The sequence below is a fragment of the Cydia amplana genome, chromosome 9 (genome assembly GCF_948474715.1).
Source record: "Cydia amplana chromosome 9, ilCydAmpl1.1, whole genome shotgun sequence".
Classification (NCBI taxonomy): Eukaryota; Metazoa; Arthropoda; class Insecta; order Lepidoptera; family Tortricidae; genus Cydia; species Cydia amplana.
The window spans coordinates 14,435,684-14,453,787 of record NC_086077.1 but is presented as its reverse complement, the minus strand read 5'-3'; the positions used below and the strand labels follow the sequence as shown (position 1 = coordinate 14,453,787).

Here is an 18,104-nt window from a genome sequence, read left to right as displayed (position 1 = left end):
ATCCATTTGTGTCATTCAAACGCTTTTTTAACGCGCGTTGAAAAAGCTCCCGTGCGAATGGGGGCTAAAGAGTAGTATAAAGTGGGTAACACACTATGCGATAGTGTGTTAGCCACTTTATACTACTATAGATGGTCAACCCAATCTTGTCAGTAAAAAAAGGTGCGAAATTCAAATTTTCTATGCGACGATATCCCTTCGCGCCTACATTTTTCAAATTTGCCGCCTTTTTCTACTGACAAGATTTGGTTGACCCAGTATATTTGGCCTTAAATCACTACCTCACCGCGACCTTGGTACGGTGTGATAGTGTGTTACGGCTTAAAAAAAACACTCTCTTCGCATCCCCTTCGGCGGTCGGATAAACGTTACACAAAAAATGGGTCCGTCATTTAGGATTGTTTATTATTTTTAGAAGTATCATACATATAATATTTTAATTATTATATTTTTAGAAGTATTGTGTGAAATGTGAAAATAAATAGATAATGCAATTAATTTTCGAGTATATTAAGATAAAATTAGGCGTTAGTTACGATGAATAGTATGTAATTATGTATTATTATTTACAATAATTAAATATGTACCTCTATACACCACATTCATTATATATTCCCTACTTTTCTTTTTTCAGCACAAGCTCCTCGTAATATAAATGTAAAGCAACTATTAAAATACAAAGTTTTTATCCTCAAAATAATTCAATTTGTAAGTATTAAGATCTTATCTATATACCGTGAATCAGAATCACATGGTCAGTGGAGTTCCAAAGTGATTACCTATACTACATCACGTATAGGTTTTTCATTTATTTTAGGTGGTTAGCAAAAAAGTTGCACAGAGATTATCTAGTAAAAGCTACCTGAGTTTTGGGACTACGTAAAACTGGTTTATGTAACTTACTATAAATAAAAAATCTATTCTAACAAGCCCTTCTTATAATCGATTCAGTTAAACAGTAGAGTATGCAACCATGTTTCAAGTTTCTTAAATTTCAAATGTGAGTAATAATCATAAACGTGATAAGGAGCAAATAATACCGTATTGCGGGGTTACTTAGAACTAAGAACAGGGGCTTCTTGGGAAGTCTCACGTACCATATCAATAACAGCTATATATTTAACTATAGCGAGAGAGTATAAGCTATTGTAATCTATAAGATTCTTAAAAATTCTAATTAGTTTTCCAGGTTTCAAGACAAGACAGTTAGCTAGTTAAATTTAGTCTAAGTGTAATTTGTGTTTTATTTTTTAAGTTTTCTTGTATCGTTAGTTAGTTTAGATCGTATGTTTTTTTTAAGTTACTTTGATGTGTAGATCTGTAAATCTGACATATAATAAAGTTATTCTAGACAAGACATAACAAGATCTAATATTTCCTTTTTTTTTTCAGACAACCTCCTTTTTTATATTGGTGATTTTACCAAACATACTGAATCCCCCGTCAGGGCATATGTACTGTATATCAACTGGCCCCACTTTAATTATATCACTTTTATTTATAGAATTGTACATTTTTAAAAGAGTACCTTTATTTATGGAAAAAATGTACCTTTTCTTTCAAATATGGTTTACGTTTGGAGCGTTTGTTCAGTGTTTTCTTTTAAATCTAACTCGGATGTGGACGTTTTTGTTCTACGGCGCATGTTACTTGTTTTTATTGGCGGTTTTGGTACTGGATTTAGTCCTGATTGCTAATGAAAGAGGATGCACAATAAATATTGCGTAATATGCAGATGCAGAGTTAAACCAAGGAAAATCTGCAGCGATTTCGAGGGCGAACGCATTTCAAGTGTTATTTATACGTCATAATTTCATATCAGTTTGACGATTAAAATAACACTTGCACTGCGTGTGCTATCAAAATTGTTGCAGACTTATCTCGGTCTAACTCTAACGCATGCATGTCTGCTGAAATTTGGCTGGTCATGTAAGGGTAGGGGGGAGGTGTGTGGCTGATAAAGCAAATTTAAAAGGTGAAAATGGTGAAGCGAAGAAAGCAATTTGCTTTCAGATTAATCATGTTATAATTATAATACACGTTAAATCGATAACTACGTGTAATAACCAATATATAACTATTTTTCTAATTATTTTCGTTTTCTTTTTTGCTAAGCTTTATTACAGTGATGTTTGCAAGGTTTGGCAATTTCTCCGGCAGTTATGTGAATTAAAATCTATTTTTTTATTCGGTATAGTGTTGAGTCGCTCACTCGTGAGGCACCTCATTTGTACCGCTCATTTTGTAAATTTGTCGCAATACTTCGTACCGCAAAAATGTCTTACTTCACTCCTCTATTCATTATACTCATTTACTCGCGCGCATCACAAACCACTACCTATAATACTGTAGCGTATAACAATATATAGATAGATAGATTTATTTATTTATAAAGGAAGTGATGAATACATAAAAATGAATATACATTTAAAAAAATGTCGCTGTTGGAATTCATGGAATAGTCGACGCTGAAAATATAGTACCTCACCTCATTTGAAGTAAGACATTGTAACACCTCATTTTAGAAAATGAGGTACTCATACAAACTCATTTTAAACTGATGTCCTACCCATCACTAATTCGGTAGACTGAAATGACAGTTCATAGTATGAACATAAAATGTCATTTCATACTAAGAAATGTCATTTTAGTCTACCGAATTAAAAAATAGACTTTAGGTAGGTATAGGTAGGTACCTACTTATAGTTGTGCCGTTCTCGAGAACTATATTGTAATTGTAATTAGCCTTTATTATTGAAGCTGATACATAACATTTATTAATTTGATTTATCAACTTTAACTTCAACTCGTCCTTTGACGTAGGCCTCCTCCATAGCTTTCCATTTGTTCCTTTCTTTTGCTGTTTGCATCCATTTACCTCCTATTCTTGTTAAATCATTCGACCATCTAAATTTTTGTGGGCCACTCTTTCTTTTATTATATCTAGGGCACCACTCTACAAGGTCTCTCGAGAACTATATACCTACTCATAATGTCATAGCGTCCTTGGTGAGCGTTCTTCGCGCGAACGCGGCGCGGCGTAGCGCGGCGCGATGCGATGGCCTTGTCCGAAGTGGGCGCGTCTATAATACACGTGCTAGAGAGATGTTAGAAAGATATCGACCTTATTCGTATTTAATAAAGTACTAGTTGTCTGTGAGCTGTAGACCTCGCAAGTCGCAATTAGCTTAAAAGATGTAATAATAATAAATAATTACTTTGTCGAGTCATTATCACAGCGAACTCACAATAGTCATAAGTGCCATATACCTCATTGGCCCCTAAGTTCTTTATGCCAATTCCCATACATTGAAAAATTTTTTTTTTCTTTTCCCTATCGATTACAGTAAAACCTATAAAGTATCAAATGTGAGTCAACTAATCAAATCAAATCCGGTATTTCACTCTAGCCGCGTCGTATTCGCGTCTAAAAATCAAATGGATTGATCGCGTTCGCTCCTCGCCGCGCCGCTTCGTCATCGCGTCAAGACCGCTCACGGTTTGCTTCTTCGGCGCCGCCCGACATTCGCGTGCAATTCGCGCCGCGTCGGCCCCGCGCCGCGTTCGCAACTAGATTGCTTACGTAGGACACTCCTATGGGTATCAAAGGATTGATTTATCCGCGTCGCGCCGCGTCGCTTTACTTTCGCGCGTTATTCGCCTATGTAAGAAGCTGCGTTAAATTAAATTCCGCGATAAATAAAAATATTGAACGGATTTTCATGCGGGTTTCACCTACCAATAGAGTGATTCTTGAAGGTTTTGGTGTATCATTTGCTAAAGTTTTGTATAACTAAACCCGTGCGAAGCCGGGGCGGGTCTTGGGCGGGTCGCTTAATATAATGAAACCTATTTATTACTAATCTATATAAGGTTTTATATCACTCAAAAAAACTTACAACGTCATTATGAAGCTTAGAAGTGTATATTTGTTTATATCATAGATGTATTATTTATTATATAGGTTTATATTAAATTTTTGACGATTTTTCAGCAAGATATGTATACATTTACGTACAAATCTCATAACAAATGATATAATTATTAAATTTTTCACGCATAAGAAAAGCGCCAGTAACAAATCTACAAAATGTCGGACATGATTATAAATGGTAAATAACCACTATAACCAGCAATCTATTGTAACACATACCTTCTTGATTTATCTTGTCTCAAACTACCAGTATCTCGCCTTTTTTTCCAGATTCTGTGCCAGTAGATAAGAAATGGAATGAACTTATTAAATATAATATATTTATAATGAAACTGGTCGAGTTTGTAAGTACCTACCACAGAACATATTAAAGAGGTTAGAATGGCTATCGCGCGCAGTTAGTATCGGAACCGGTGTCGCCGCTCGTTCTTCTCCACATTTACTAACACTCGCGCAACGGTAGTAAAAACTAGCTGGCGCCTTGTGTGCGTGGTGAATGAATACGCCTCCTTTAGACAGATTTGATGTCTGGCTTCTTAATCTGAACGTTATTGTAGCGCAAAAAGGCATGTTTACTTCATTTTCGGTCAGCGCGGGCGAGTAGCATGCGAGCGTTTGCTCAAAACCCCGCGGCGACACGTACCCTGCTCGCATCGCCATTCTAACTTGTTCTGTGGTACCTACAGAATATTCTTACCTTATGAAGTAGGTATTTTAAAAAACGTCCGTCTTTGGGTCACAAACTTATTATCATGCCGCGATCAGAAAGGGATTAGAAATAACAGATTTCCATACGCTTACGTCAAAATCAATATGGATTGACAGCTATCTCAATCTCTTTCTAATCGCGATTCAGTAATACATATGTGTGCCAAATTTCAACTTAATGCGTTTCTCGGAAACTAATGGACCCATTAGGAGAAACGCTCTAGTGATCCTATAAGGGTTCCGTTTTTTCGTTTTGAGGTACGGAACCCTAAATAACAAATCATAAACAATATTGCTGGTGTTTATTCGAAATTACCATGCCTCATCTATTTGAAATAAAACTATACATTGTTCTTTGAATATGAATCTTATGACTTTATTTTGTCGTAGGGGCTTTCACTTATAATTATGACTTTACCGGCTTTTCTAACGAAACCAAAGGGCCACATGTACTGCGTAGCAACAGGCCCCACATTCGTCATATCGCTTCTTCTAGTGATACTGTATGTCCGACAAAAAGTACCCATATTCATGGAAAAACTATACCTATGCTTTCAAATAGCATTCGTATTTGGTGCATTTGTCCAATGCTTTATTCTAAATCTTGTGAGAGTTTGGCTATGGTTTTTATATTGCTTATTCTACTTAGCTTTACTAGTAGTATTATCAATTGATTTCTTTTTAGTTGCTAGGGAAAGGGGTTGTACTTTCAGTCTTGCTTAGATGACAGCGTTTTACACAAAAATAAAACGCTAATTAAATAACTTACCATATTCGGAACCTAAAGTAATATATTGAGAGTGGCAACACTGTAGTTAGTCGTATTGTCCTTTTCTAGCATATACGTCCATCTCTCTCCCACACCCCCACCACTTCAGGCAGTTGCGTTTGACAATTTTGACAGTTAGAAATAAACGCAAATTACCTCATTGTCTCAAAATTATACATATTTACACCAGGCAGGATTAAAACTTTAGGTTCCGAATATGGTAAGTTATTTAATTAGCGTTTTATTTTTGTGTAAAACGCTGTCATTAAACAACTGTACCGATATTCGGAACCTAAAGTAATATATTGAGACGTGTTTGTTATCGCCTGGTGGTGGGAAGACGCCAAGCCAATGTGATTATACATGTACTTACATATTATGTATATGTAATATTATTATATTAGGAGTGTTTAATTAATTATGTAGTACACCCTTTATTTTAATACATGTGAGGAGAGAGGTATTTAGTAAAGCATACAATTTTATATACCATTATATTATGATACTAACTTTCCATTTTATATACGTATTTAATGTAGGTACTTATACATTTTCAACGAAAATAAGTGAGTCACCACAAGGGTGCTATAGTACTTAATTATATGTATGTGAGACTATGTAAAAGAAGATAAGTCAGTCTACTCTTCAGGGAGCATACAACATCTGTGATATGGAGTGATGTAATTAAAATATGAAAAGATAAAAATCATAAAGTACTCGAGTAGTTTTTATTTATAACTCCCAATTATTGACAAATTTGATAATAATTATCTAGTAAGGTAAGCAGTTGCAGGATATAACAAGGACAAGACCTTTCTTATTTCCAGAATCCCTCAGGATTAAGTAGACGAATATTTTAAATATTCGTTATATCACTATCACTACCCACAAAGTTAATATTGGGTAGGTACTTAATAAAATATCATAGGGAATACTTTTAATGATTTTACTGAATTCTTTTAATGACTGTGAGCCAGTGTGAGCTATTTATTTGGTTATAGCTATAAAATGCATTTAATCGTTTGTACGCTTTACTAACGCGAACGCGAGCTAATGGACCTAAACAAACCTTACTTAAAATTGTGAAGGTTACTTTGAGAGCTTAAGCCATATCATAATACTCATGTGGGCACTAGTTACGACGCTTTTTGGTGCTCTTGGCGTTCAAATGGTAAATGTAGAATTGCCACAGAGCTTTATCAATGATATTTGTATAGGTGCAGCTCATTCTGCTTATGTTCATGTTTAGCTATCATCAAGTGACCTTAATTGTACTCATTATTGTCTATATATGCAGTATGAGTAGTTTACCTTATCTGGTGCCTACTAGTAGACATAAACTTGATTGTTTCTGAACGCTAAAGTGGCTTAATTTATGTAAACCATTCATAGACATAGCTTAATTCTGAATATTCAGTCTTCTCTTTCCAGATTAAGAATAAGGTACTTAATTCGAAACCTTAGCTCATCGCATATGTGTTTTTAACCAAAATGAAAATTTGTGTTTATTTTGTGATTTTACATTATTTGCAATAACTGTGCGGAACCATGGGGTCCCCGACCTTTTGCCGGGCACCCGTGGGCCCAAAGCCAACAGCGCAGATGCCGTTTAAGAGGAACCTCTATTTTATCCAATGCTAGGGTCAACACTTTGTCGAATATATTTGATATTTATGTATATTTATCCTCCTTATGACCTAAGAGTAGGTAGTTGTAACTTTTTGATATCAAATATACGCAGAATAGTCAATTATTTTGTATTCTGAAGTGCATATAATATTACTGGATTTGGGCCAATGTGCTTTTGTATACTATATCTCTGGCCTACTATATAGGCTAGTCTATTAACATCCCGCCTCCTGGAAGGCAGTAGTGCTAAGAGTGTGGACCTGGTTTTCCGACACTTGACTGCATGAGATTATTTTTTCAGGTCTCGAGCAAGAAGGGTGCCTAGATAGGTTGAGGTCCTCAACTTGTGGATTTGGTAGGAGCAAGACACAGACGGGGTGTAAATTAGTTAATCCACCATGTTTCAAGAGATTCATGTGCATTCATGCCTTCAGGTTACACTGTAGAGACAGACTAACACTTTGGCAGAGTTTTGCTAACATATAATAAATGATTGCATTTGTTTGGGTGTACAATTACATGTTCCACACCAAAAACATAATTATTTATATATTTCAATCTATTTTTGAAAGGTTTGCGTTTCAAAATAGCTTCGCCTTTTCGCAAGGCGTGCTCCTGTTCCCCTATTTTATTGTGCAAAGCGAACAGTATCACAATGCTATAATTTTGTATAAATTGAGAACTAGAGGGTCATGCCCTAGACGTGACCGCCCAGAAACTGTGCTAGAACCGTTCGTGCAAACCATTCAGTCACTATTTTTAAAAACCTTTTGTAGTGGGTACATTCCACGGTCTTAAATTTATTAAACGTGTAGTATCAAACTATGACAAGTCATGATAAGTGAAATAAGTGACAACAGTATCTGGTCCGTGCATAGAAGCACTTGCCCTTGAGGTTAGGGCATGGGTAGTTTATTATAAACTTAATCCGTGCATAGGAGCACTTACGATACAGGTGGTTTAAAACTTCCAGGGTCACAATACAGACACAAGGGTGTAAAATACATAATTCATAAACGCCCGTTAGGCCAGTTTTGTATATTTTATTTCAAACATGCTTGTGCAGCACCGCCAGCACATGATAATTTTCCTAATATACCATGGCAGTCAGGGATATAATAATTATGTAAAAAGGTAGGTAACCTTGGTCATGTCGTGTACATAGGTAGGTACTCGTAAACATGTTAACTGAAAGACAAGTGCTCTCCAGCCAAATATAATTTATGCAACTGTGAGCTGCTCTTACATTGGGATCATATGTATTTATTTCTAGTCTGTCATATTGTAGCAGGCCTAGACTTCAAAGGTTTGTAGATGTTTATAGGGCCGTTAAACGGACCCTTTGTACACCTTGAGCAGGCTGTTTGTTCCACACCATGGGTAATATATATTGTAAACATAGCTTATTTCAGAATGGAATCGTAAGCTCTGTCGTGTCGTGAGCTTACCGAGCCTGATTTAATTAGAGTCCACAGATTGTATGGACCTTGGAGGATTGACCACTCCTTATTCTAATTATCAATATTCTGCCTGGGCTTATAGTCGAAATTAGGTGACTAAATCTCTTAGTATTATCTATGCCACCCAAGTTATGAGGCTTAGCGTCTCCAGACCACAATTTTATATTAGGGTGCAAAGATTTTTTCCATCTTTAAAATAAAAATGAGTCGAGATAGGCCTGGAATCTTAGGTTTTTATTTTACCTATTATAATTTTAGAAATGTTATGTAAATGGAAAGCAGTTTTCACTTTTACCACAGTTAATTAGCCCAATTTCGGGTTTAGCCAATAGGGTGTTCGGGACCCTTGAAATAGATTGGTAAACAAAAATGAAAACTCTAATAACGAAGCCTTGCCTATTTCGACTGATTTTTACCCAAAACATTATTTTAAACCATTTTTACATTCTCTAAAAAGAGATATTTACAACTTAATCTTTGTAATATTTTTGTGATTGTGGTCTACTCGCACGCCTGTGTTATGACCATATCATTTATATTTCTGTGAATATGTCTGACGTGCCTTGCGCAGGCTTACATAGGTTATAATATCATCATCAATAACTTGACGTCAGTTTGTGAACGAATCAAAGATTCTTTTGGCACACCTTACGCAGGTGTAAACATGGCAGCCTTGCGCAGGTTTAGATAGGTACATAATATATTGGTTTCATCACAAATAACTTGACGTTAGTTTGTGAACGAATCAAAGATTCTTTTGGCACACCTTACGCAGGTGTAAACATGGCAGCCTTGCGCAGGTTTAGATAGGTACATAATATATTGGTTTCATCACAAATAACTTGACGTTAGTTTGTGAACGAATAAAAGATTCTCTTAGGCGCACCTTAGCAGGTGGAACCATAACAAACGTAAGTTTAAGAATAAGTATCATTCAAATCAAATACCCTGAGTTTATGGGTAATATTCCCTAAGTTGCGGGTTCCTTGCTCGACAAGGTGAAAGGCTTTACGCCGGCTTTAACAGGCACTTTTAGAAAGTGTCATTCACGGTGACGCGCAGATTTGCCAAAACTAAACTTTAACTCTACAGTTAACTAATATAATTTGACAATATGAACCAAACCATGCGTCTTCGTCAATGAATCAATCTAAAGATTCCCGTATCGTTAATGCCCTTCCATGTCACAGGCTTCCGATTTTATTTGAAACGTTTAATTTAAGTGTACTATTTATGTAGGTAGGTAAGTAGGCTTAAGAATTGACCCTCTTGTATGTAGTTACGTATAGAATTAATAATCAAGTTATTCAAATTCAAAATAACACAAGCACATATAGCACCTACATGCAAGAGTTCTTTTCCTTAACCTTTAAAGCTGTAAGTACCTGCTAAGTTATATATTTAAGTAGGTACCTACCTACATAAATCAAAGATCTAGTTGGAGAGATATAAGTTGATAGATACAGAGTGAAATACTTCACGAATTCGCATGTCATTCTTGCGCAGAGCCATGCTAATCTCTCTCTATGTCTAGTCAGATTTAAGTTTATGTACTTACTGCCGAAGTACTCACTTTCCACAAAAATAAATGCAATGTTTGCGATGTAGGTTTGTTCGTTACCTTGTGTCCCTTAGAGCGAAAATATCGTCGACTCCTATTCGGGTACACGTTATTTATCAGCAAGTTTATTACCAAAAAATTAATTTTGAAATATTATATTAACCCGGAACGGGATAAAAAGATAAATTGCTGATAGATACTTGGACAGATAAAAAACCTACACGTCTATAAGCTTCTACCTTAATACGTAGGTTCTACGTAATATTAACTATCCGATCCATTCGTATTCGAAAACACAAATCACTTGAAAGGGTATACCTCCACACATCACCATTTAAGTATTATATAATTTCAACCGTTATTATACCCACACAAAGATTTAAACTAACAAGACTCGGAAGAGACTTAATAAAATTAAATTATAATGGTGACACGTGCACGCTTTACCAGCTCGATGTGTTTTCTACCATGTGTTTTAGTATTTTCATTGGCATAGCCACGGTGCGCGCAGGCAGCCTTTGAAAACACTTGCACATCACTATTCCGGATCATTTTTATTTGCTAGATAGTTTAACGGACAACTAAATTTAAATATTTATTTCGAACGGCAAAAGCCGTTAGAAACTGTTTTTCAATATAGTCAGCTAAACTGGGGTACAAATTCAAAAACTCACCAGCAGTTTAGCTTCACGACCTTCCAGATGGAAAAACAGCAAGCCAATGAGGTAATTTGCGTTTATTTCTAACTGTCAAAATTGTCAAACGCAACTGCCTGAAGTGGTGGGGGTGTGGGAGAGAGATGGACGTATATGCTAGAAAAGGACAATACGACTAACTACAGTGTTGCCACTCTCAATATATTACTTTAGGTTCCGAATATCGGTACAGTTGTTTAATACCAAATTACAAGTATTACAACAGATAGACATCATGACACGGGGCTATTTGGAACCTCGGGGAGTATTTGGAACCAGAAAGCTTTGCGGCCTAATACATTTGTTATGTTTCAATATAATTTACCAAAAAATTCAATAAAATTATTAAAGGTAAAATATATTCATACAAAACCTATGGTTTCTAGTAGCCCCAGCTATTTAAAAAAATAACTTCACCTGACAGTACATTGCATGTTTTTACTACAACTTAGGTCACAACCTATGTGTATTTATTTTCATTAAAGTATTTTCTTTTTATTTCGATATAACCGAGCAAACCTATAGCCACGAGTTTTGTTTTAATAACAATAATATAGATGGTCAAGCAAATCTTGTCAGTAGAAAAAGGCGCGAAATTAAAATTTTCTATTTGACGATATCCCTTCGCGCGTACATTTTTCAAATGTGCCGCCTTTTTTTACTGACAAGATTTACTTGATCACAACATTCACAACAAATTTAAACATCTCCCGCCAATAGGTTTGCTTATCATTATATAACCATTTATCCGAACGTACATATTTTGACGGATGTCACTGTCTTATTGTCAATGTCGAGATTGTCAAGAACTCAATTTGAATGAACAGTTTATAATTTCATTTTATGTATGTCTTATTATATTAACCAGTGCAGTGAAGCAATTTTTTTAATAAATCTAAAATACCTATCACTATTAAGAATCTGTCTGATATTAGATGAAGTCAATATGACACATATAACTTGACTTTTAGGACTGCGTATGTTAGAAAGTTATTGGTATTTCCTTTTAGGTTATATCATTGGCCCTTATGGTAGTGCCGTTCATGATCTCCGGCACTACGGCAAGTACGACGTTTCACTGCCTGGCTGTGGCACCTACTCTCGTCCTCTCACTCCTGTTCATCATACTCTACTTAGTGGACCAAGTGCACGATCTAGCCGAGCAGTCATACTTGATTATCCAAATAACATGTAATGTGTTAGCCATTTTAGCCACTCTGATGTCTAACAACGCGTCACTCGCATTGATTGGACTGTTAAATTGTCATTTAATATTTATTCTGACAATAGATCTTTATTGGATTACTAGGGAGAGGGGGTTTGCTCTGGCCAAGCTAAAATAATGTTTTTAGAGACAAGATTGCTATTATTAATTGACCCCCTTGTTTATTACAAGACCTACAAGCAAATTAACTCCTCCACTGACATTAGAGGTTATTATGACACTGGCACTTTTGCATAATTTGTATCCAAAAACTAAAATTGAACAGTGTCATGTTACTTTTAGGTATTGGCAATCATTCTCAATATATTACCATTATTGGTGGAGTCAGCAGGCTTCTGGCACTGCCTTGCGTCCGGGCCCACCCTTGTGCTGTCCCTAATATTCATAATCCTCTACCTCGTCGACCAGGTACCATTTGAAGCTGAAATGTATTATGCTATCTCACAAATAGCTTTCAACACTCTGAGCCTTTTTAGTGTTTTTACAAGTGGCAGATGGGTATTGAGCATTTATGTAATATTCTACATAGACTTAATTATAGTTCTTTCATTTGATATTTATTATATGCATCGGGAAAGAGGGTGGATTTTGTAATTAAATTGTTTCCCTAAAAAGTAGTATTTTATTTTGTAATATAGAAACATGGTAGGAAGCTAGCTGTTGATAAAATAAGTGACGGCTCCCCGCTAACTGATAAGCAAGTGGGTGATAAGACATGTGTGGTAATAAGTTTGATAAACGTAAACAGTACTCGACATTTGCTATGTTTTTCATCATCAAACTGTGTTTAAAAATATACAAAAGACTATTGCGAATTACTTTGAATGAAGTATTATGTGCATCATTATTACTGTGTGTTTGTTTTGTAATTTGGACTTTAAAAGATTATAGAAGATCTAATAATTTTGAACAGTCAGAATATCCAGTGATATTGTGGTGGACTAAAGGATTTCCTGGCACTTTGGAAACTAAACACTGTGCACAAGGTATAAGATGTTCCATTTACAGCAATGGAACTGTTCCACATGGAAATAATGTTGAAGCTTATTTGTTCTATGGGAGTAACATTGACTTTAACCATTTACCCTTACCAAAGAAGTCGGAGCATACTTGGGGCTTGTACCATGAAGAATCCCCGAGGAATGTAGAGGAGCTAATGCATGAACAAATACTAAGAATGTTCAATTACTCCTCTACCTTAAGTAGATACAGCAATGTGCCTTTCCCTTTACAACATCTGGAATCTATTGAACATATTACTAATGAAGAATACTTTGTAACAACTTTTGAAAAGAATATTTATTTGAATGAGATAGCTCGTGTTATGTATTTACAGAGTGATTGTGAGACATCCACTGAGCGAGATGCCTATGTGAAAGAACTAATGAAATACATAGAAGTTGATTCTTACGGAAGTTGTCTGAATAACAAAAAATTGCCTTCCAAGTTTGTTGATGATTATTTGAACCATTTGAGTGACGACGAATTTTTAAAGTTTATTTCGAGATACAAGTTTATTATAGCTATAGAAAACGGGGTGTGTGAAGATTATGTCACTGAAAAGTTTTGGAGAGCAATAAGAGTTGGTACTGTACCTATTTACTTTGGATCTCCTTCTATAAGAGACTGGTTACCTAATAAAAAATCGGCGATTTTACTGGAAGACTTTCCCACACCAAAGCTTTTAAGTGAACATTTAAACAAGTTGTTAGAAGATGATGTATTGTATGAGCAATATTTAGAACATAAAATTTATCAAATAATAACAAATGAACGGTTGATAATTGACTTCAGAATGAGACCCCATCAAATGGATTCATTGAAGACTATTGAAGAATTTGAATGTTTCATTTGCGACAAACTACACAAACGAAGAAAAGGGATTTATGATAAGAGAATTGTAGACAAGAGACACTACAACTGTCCAAAGCCACTATCAGCGTTGTCATTGGATGTTAATCCACAGAACGATTGGGTCTTCTCTTGGGAACTAGCTAAAACGAGAGCAAATGAAATATATAAAAGGGTCACAAATACGAACTGAGATCAACTGATGATCATATTGACATTAAGTTTAAAAACCAATTGAGATAGAGCATCAGTATTTTTTTTAAATATATTTTTATACTTTTATAAAACCTCTTTTTTTTTTGCCTTATTTAAAATCCACGAAACGATTACCTACTTGGATACATAGGGACTTGAGGTCTAGTTAAGTAGGTAGGTAACGAGTTGCACAGAATAATGGCCAAAGAAAGGTAATTTAAAGTAACCAAGACACAATATTGAATTTCTTTATATTTCATCAGCAGTATCATTATTAATATATTTAATATATTATTTGCATATTCTTAAATTTTTATTGACACACTCCATCCAAGGGATGTACTGGATGCACTTGTTTATGGAGACCTCTCTTGATAACGTGTGGAATTGTCTTTGGCACCATCCTGTAATTAAAATATTGTTTTAACAAATCTACTAATTGGTTAAGAAGCCTTGATCTGTGGTTGATAACCAGGGGACAGTGACCAATGACCAGAGGGTATTAACCTTTCAACCGCCAGCAATTTTTGATCGAGCGTGCTCGTGTCGCCACCGACAGTAATTGTACCACGCAGATGGCATAGTTACGGGAGTTATAAATGTGCTGTAAAAACCAAATCAGATCTTTGTCTTATTTATCAGACTGTGGCGAAATGAGCTGGATATCTAATGTCTTATATATCAGACTCTGTCGGTTAAAGGGTTAAAGCAAGAACACATTTAGTTCGTAACAAATCTTTGAATAAGTACGTACTTAATTACTACATTACACATGTCAGGACTATTAAGTGAATGCAAGCCTGCAACAGAAGTTGCTAATAGGATGATAAGTAATTATGGTCAAAATTATCTACACGCTGTTGTTCTCTTCTGTTATCAATAACTAGCGACCCGCCCCGGCTTCGCACGGGTTAACAAATTATACATGAACCTTCCTCTTGAATCATCCAGATCATCCTATCTATTAAAAAAACCGCATCTAAATCCGTTGCGTAGTTTTAAAGATCAAAGCATACATAGGGACAGAGAGTGACTTTGTTTTATACTATGTAGTGAAGTAGTGCTCAGATCATTTTGAATGCCTTATTCAGTTAGCAACTCCTGGCCTATAAGTGATATAACCGCGCAAATCGAGGTTCAAAAATTGCGGGCATCTTTCTCTGTCACGCCAGTCACTCTAATTACGCCTTCATTGGAGTAAAAGAGAAAGATCCCCGCAATTTGCAAATTTCTGTTTTCGCGGTAGCCCCTCTGACTATTCAAGACAAAAGAAAAAGTCCCTAAATGAAGCCTGCTAGTGTTGCCAATGATATTGCTATCATTGGCCCCCTCTAACGCATAAATGCGTCCCTTGGAGTGGCCGGCGCTGGCCCATTGTGTACAGGGGCCTTATCAAAGAGTTGTAAGTACTTATAATACAGTATATTTTTCAAACAGCTGCGGTGACAGATGTCGTCTCAATACAATTTTGCGTTTTGAGGTTTTTAATGATATGGATACGACATCTGTCACCGTACCCAAGCTGTTTGTAAAATGCTATATATAGTGTCCTAACACATTGTAAATATCCTGCCAATACTGCCATATAGGTACAATTTTGTGTGAAAAAAGGCAACACTAGCAGGCTTCATTTAGGGACTTTTTCTTTTGTCTTGAATAGTCAGAGGGGCTACCGCGAAAACAGAAATTTGAAAATTGCGGGGATCTTTCTCTTTTACTCCAATGAAGGCGTAATTAGAGTGACTGGCGTGACAGAGAAAGATGCCCGCAATTTTTGAACCTCGATTTGCGCGGTTATATCACTTATAGGCCAGGAGTTGCTAACTGAATAAGGCATTCAAAATGATCTGAGCACTACTTCACTACATAGTATAAAACAAAGTCACTGTCTGTCCCTATGTATGCTTTGATCTTTAAAACTACGCAACGGATTTAGATGCGGTTTTTTTAATAGATAGGATGATCTGGATGATTCAAGAGGAAGGTTCATGTATAATTTGTTAACCCGTGCGAAGCCGGGGCGGGTCGCTAGTTATTGATAACAGAAGAGAACAACAGCGTGTAGATAATTTTGACCATAATTACTTATCATCCTATTAGCAACTTCTGTTGCAGGCTTGCATTCACTTAATAGTCCTGACATGTGTAATGTAGTAATTAAGTACGTACTTATTCAAAGATTTGTTACGAACTAAATGTGTTCTTGCTTTAACCCTTTAACCGACAAAAGAAAAAGTCCCTAAATGAAGCCTGCTAGTGTTGCCAGTTTTCACACAAAATTGTACCTATATGGCAGTATTGGCAGGATATTTACAATGTGTCCTACATATAGGTACTATATATAGCATTTTACAAACAGCTTGGGTACGGTGACAGATGTCGTATCCATATCATTACAAACCTCAAAACGCAAAATTGTATTGAGACGACATCTGTCACCGCAGCTGTTTGAAAAATATACTGTATTATAAGTACTTACAACTCTTTGATAAGGCCCCTGTACACAATGGGCCAGCGCCGGCCACTCCAAGGGACGCATTTATGCGTTAGAGGGGGCCAATGATATTGCTATCTCATTCTACCGCATGGCTGCGTCCCTTGGAATGGCCGGCGATGGCCCATTGTGTACTGGGGCCTTTAGAAAACCACAAGTGTCAGTTAGTGATGGTATAACAATGGCCTATAAAAATCCAACAATTAAAAAGTATATATGTACCATACAACAACCTACCGCGAATCACGTTTGACGTGTTGCCTCCCTGTCACACTTACGTACGAATTTACAAGTGCGACAGAGAGGCAACACGTCGAACGTGGCTCGCGGTAGGCCCTCGGTCTACTTACGATATGCAGTCGATGATCGGGCACACGGACAAACACAGCGTGCATCCAGTGCAGTCGTCCGTCACGTGCGGAATGTGGGTCTGCGGGTCGAATCTGTCAACACAAGTTTATTAAGGCCCCTGTACACAATGGGCCAGCGCCGGCCACTCCAAGGGACGCATTTATGCGTTAGAGGCTGGCTTTAGGCATGGCTGCGTCCCTTGGGGTGGCTGGCGATGGCCCATTGTGTACTGGCGCCTTTAGGCAGGTAGTATAAAAGCCGTAAGTGGTGTAACACACTACCGCACCGCACCGAGGTTGAACAGTGCGGTAGTGTGTTACGGCTTTAAGCAAAGGCCATACGGTCCATATTGACAGTTTGACCATCAGCTACAGCCGTAAATATACTTGGTCAACCAGATCTTGACAGTAGAAAAAGGCGGCAAATTTGAAAAATATAGGCGCGAAGGGATATCGTCCCATAGAAAATTTGAATTTCGCGCCTTTTTAATTAATGGATAACCTTCTAACCACCGACAGGGCACCTTAGGCTGGTCTAGAAAATGCACTTATAGGTCTAGTAAAAGTTTCGTGGTTTTCGAGATAATCGCACTTTTCTTAATTTGAAGTATGGTGTCTATTAAAAAAGACAGAAAAGTTCTTTTATCTCGAAAACCACGAAACTTTTACTAGACCTATAAGTGCATTTTCTGGGCCAGCCTAAGGTGCCCTGTTGGTGGTTAGAAGGTTATCCATTAATTACTGGGCACCCTGTATATTATCATTCTCAAATAAGATCACACTTTTTCATTGACATGTTTATTTACATACTGCCATGACAACGTCAAATTATTTGAACATAGGTAAAGAGTCTTGAAAAGGAGTCCGCAACATAAATGTCAAATAAAATTGAGTTTTTCTTTATTGATTTAAATGCCATTTAAATTATGAGTGGCCACCTTACGGGGCTTACGGTAACGTGATCGCCTTACGCCCCTTACGGTCACGTGATCGCCTTACGCTGTATCGAGTTTATCATTTTTTCCCCACCTCAAAAAGTGCCCAGCGCCGTTAAAGAAGTTTTCACTTCAAAAAACTTTATTTTAGAATAAGTAGGGTTGAAAAAATCCATAAAACACTAATCAATGTGAAAGCCAGCCACACTTACCCGTATTGGGGTTTGGGGTAAGTTTTTACCGCGCAAGCTACTCATTCCATATTTCATTACTTCAGTAAGGTTAGGTATATCGTAAG

The 18,104-nt window shown here is 36.5% G+C and overlaps 2 protein-coding genes, 1 long non-coding RNA gene and 1 other non-coding gene across 7 annotated transcripts in view; 2 read left to right on the top strand and 2 right to left on the bottom strand.

The window, feature by feature from the left end:
- The window catches only part of LOC134651191 (alpha-(1,3)-fucosyltransferase 10), a 155,633-nt gene extending 141,551 nt beyond the window's left edge, over window positions 1–14,082 (top strand). Inside the window, exons 1-4 of one of the 3 annotated variants that reach the window (XM_063506245.1) lie at window positions 3,998–4,112; window positions 4,205–4,278; window positions 5,033–5,248; window positions 12,264–14,082. In XM_063506245.1, coding sequence (XP_063362315.1) covers window positions 12,697–14,025 — 1,329 coding nt within the window. In that variant the 5' untranslated portion in view covers window positions 3,998–4,112; window positions 4,205–4,278; window positions 5,033–5,248; window positions 12,264–12,696 and the 3' untranslated portion in view covers window positions 14,026–14,082. Of the gene's footprint in view, window positions 1–3,997; window positions 4,113–4,204; window positions 4,279–5,032; window positions 5,249–12,161 lie in introns of those variants that run through there. The other 2 variants (XM_063506244.1, XM_063506243.1) reach the window with 2 other exon arrangements.
- The window catches only part of LOC134651186 (dihydropyrimidine dehydrogenase [NADP(+)]), a 58,955-nt gene that overhangs the window by 25,238 nt on the left and 15,613 nt on the right, over window positions 1–18,104 (bottom strand). For both annotated transcript variants that reach the window (XM_063506229.1, XM_063506230.1), the window contains 2 exons: window positions 16,872–16,964; window positions 14,338–14,431 (listed from right to left, as the gene is read on the bottom strand). In XM_063506229.1, the coding sequence (XP_063362299.1) occupies window positions 14,341–14,431; window positions 16,872–16,964 (184 nt within the window). In that variant the 3' untranslated portion in view covers window positions 14,338–14,340. The remainder of the gene's footprint in view (window positions 1–14,337; window positions 14,432–16,871; window positions 16,965–18,104) is intronic.
- On the top strand, window positions 465–1,724 carry LOC134651170 (uncharacterized). Its single transcript, XR_010097082.1, has 3 exons — window positions 465–544; window positions 635–708; window positions 1,393–1,724. It is a non-coding gene; the product is annotated as an uncharacterized LOC134651170 (long non-coding RNA).
- Window positions 9,962–10,069, bottom strand: LOC134651278 (U6 spliceosomal RNA). Its single transcript, XR_010097098.1, has one exon. It is a non-coding gene; the product is annotated as a U6 spliceosomal RNA (small nuclear RNA).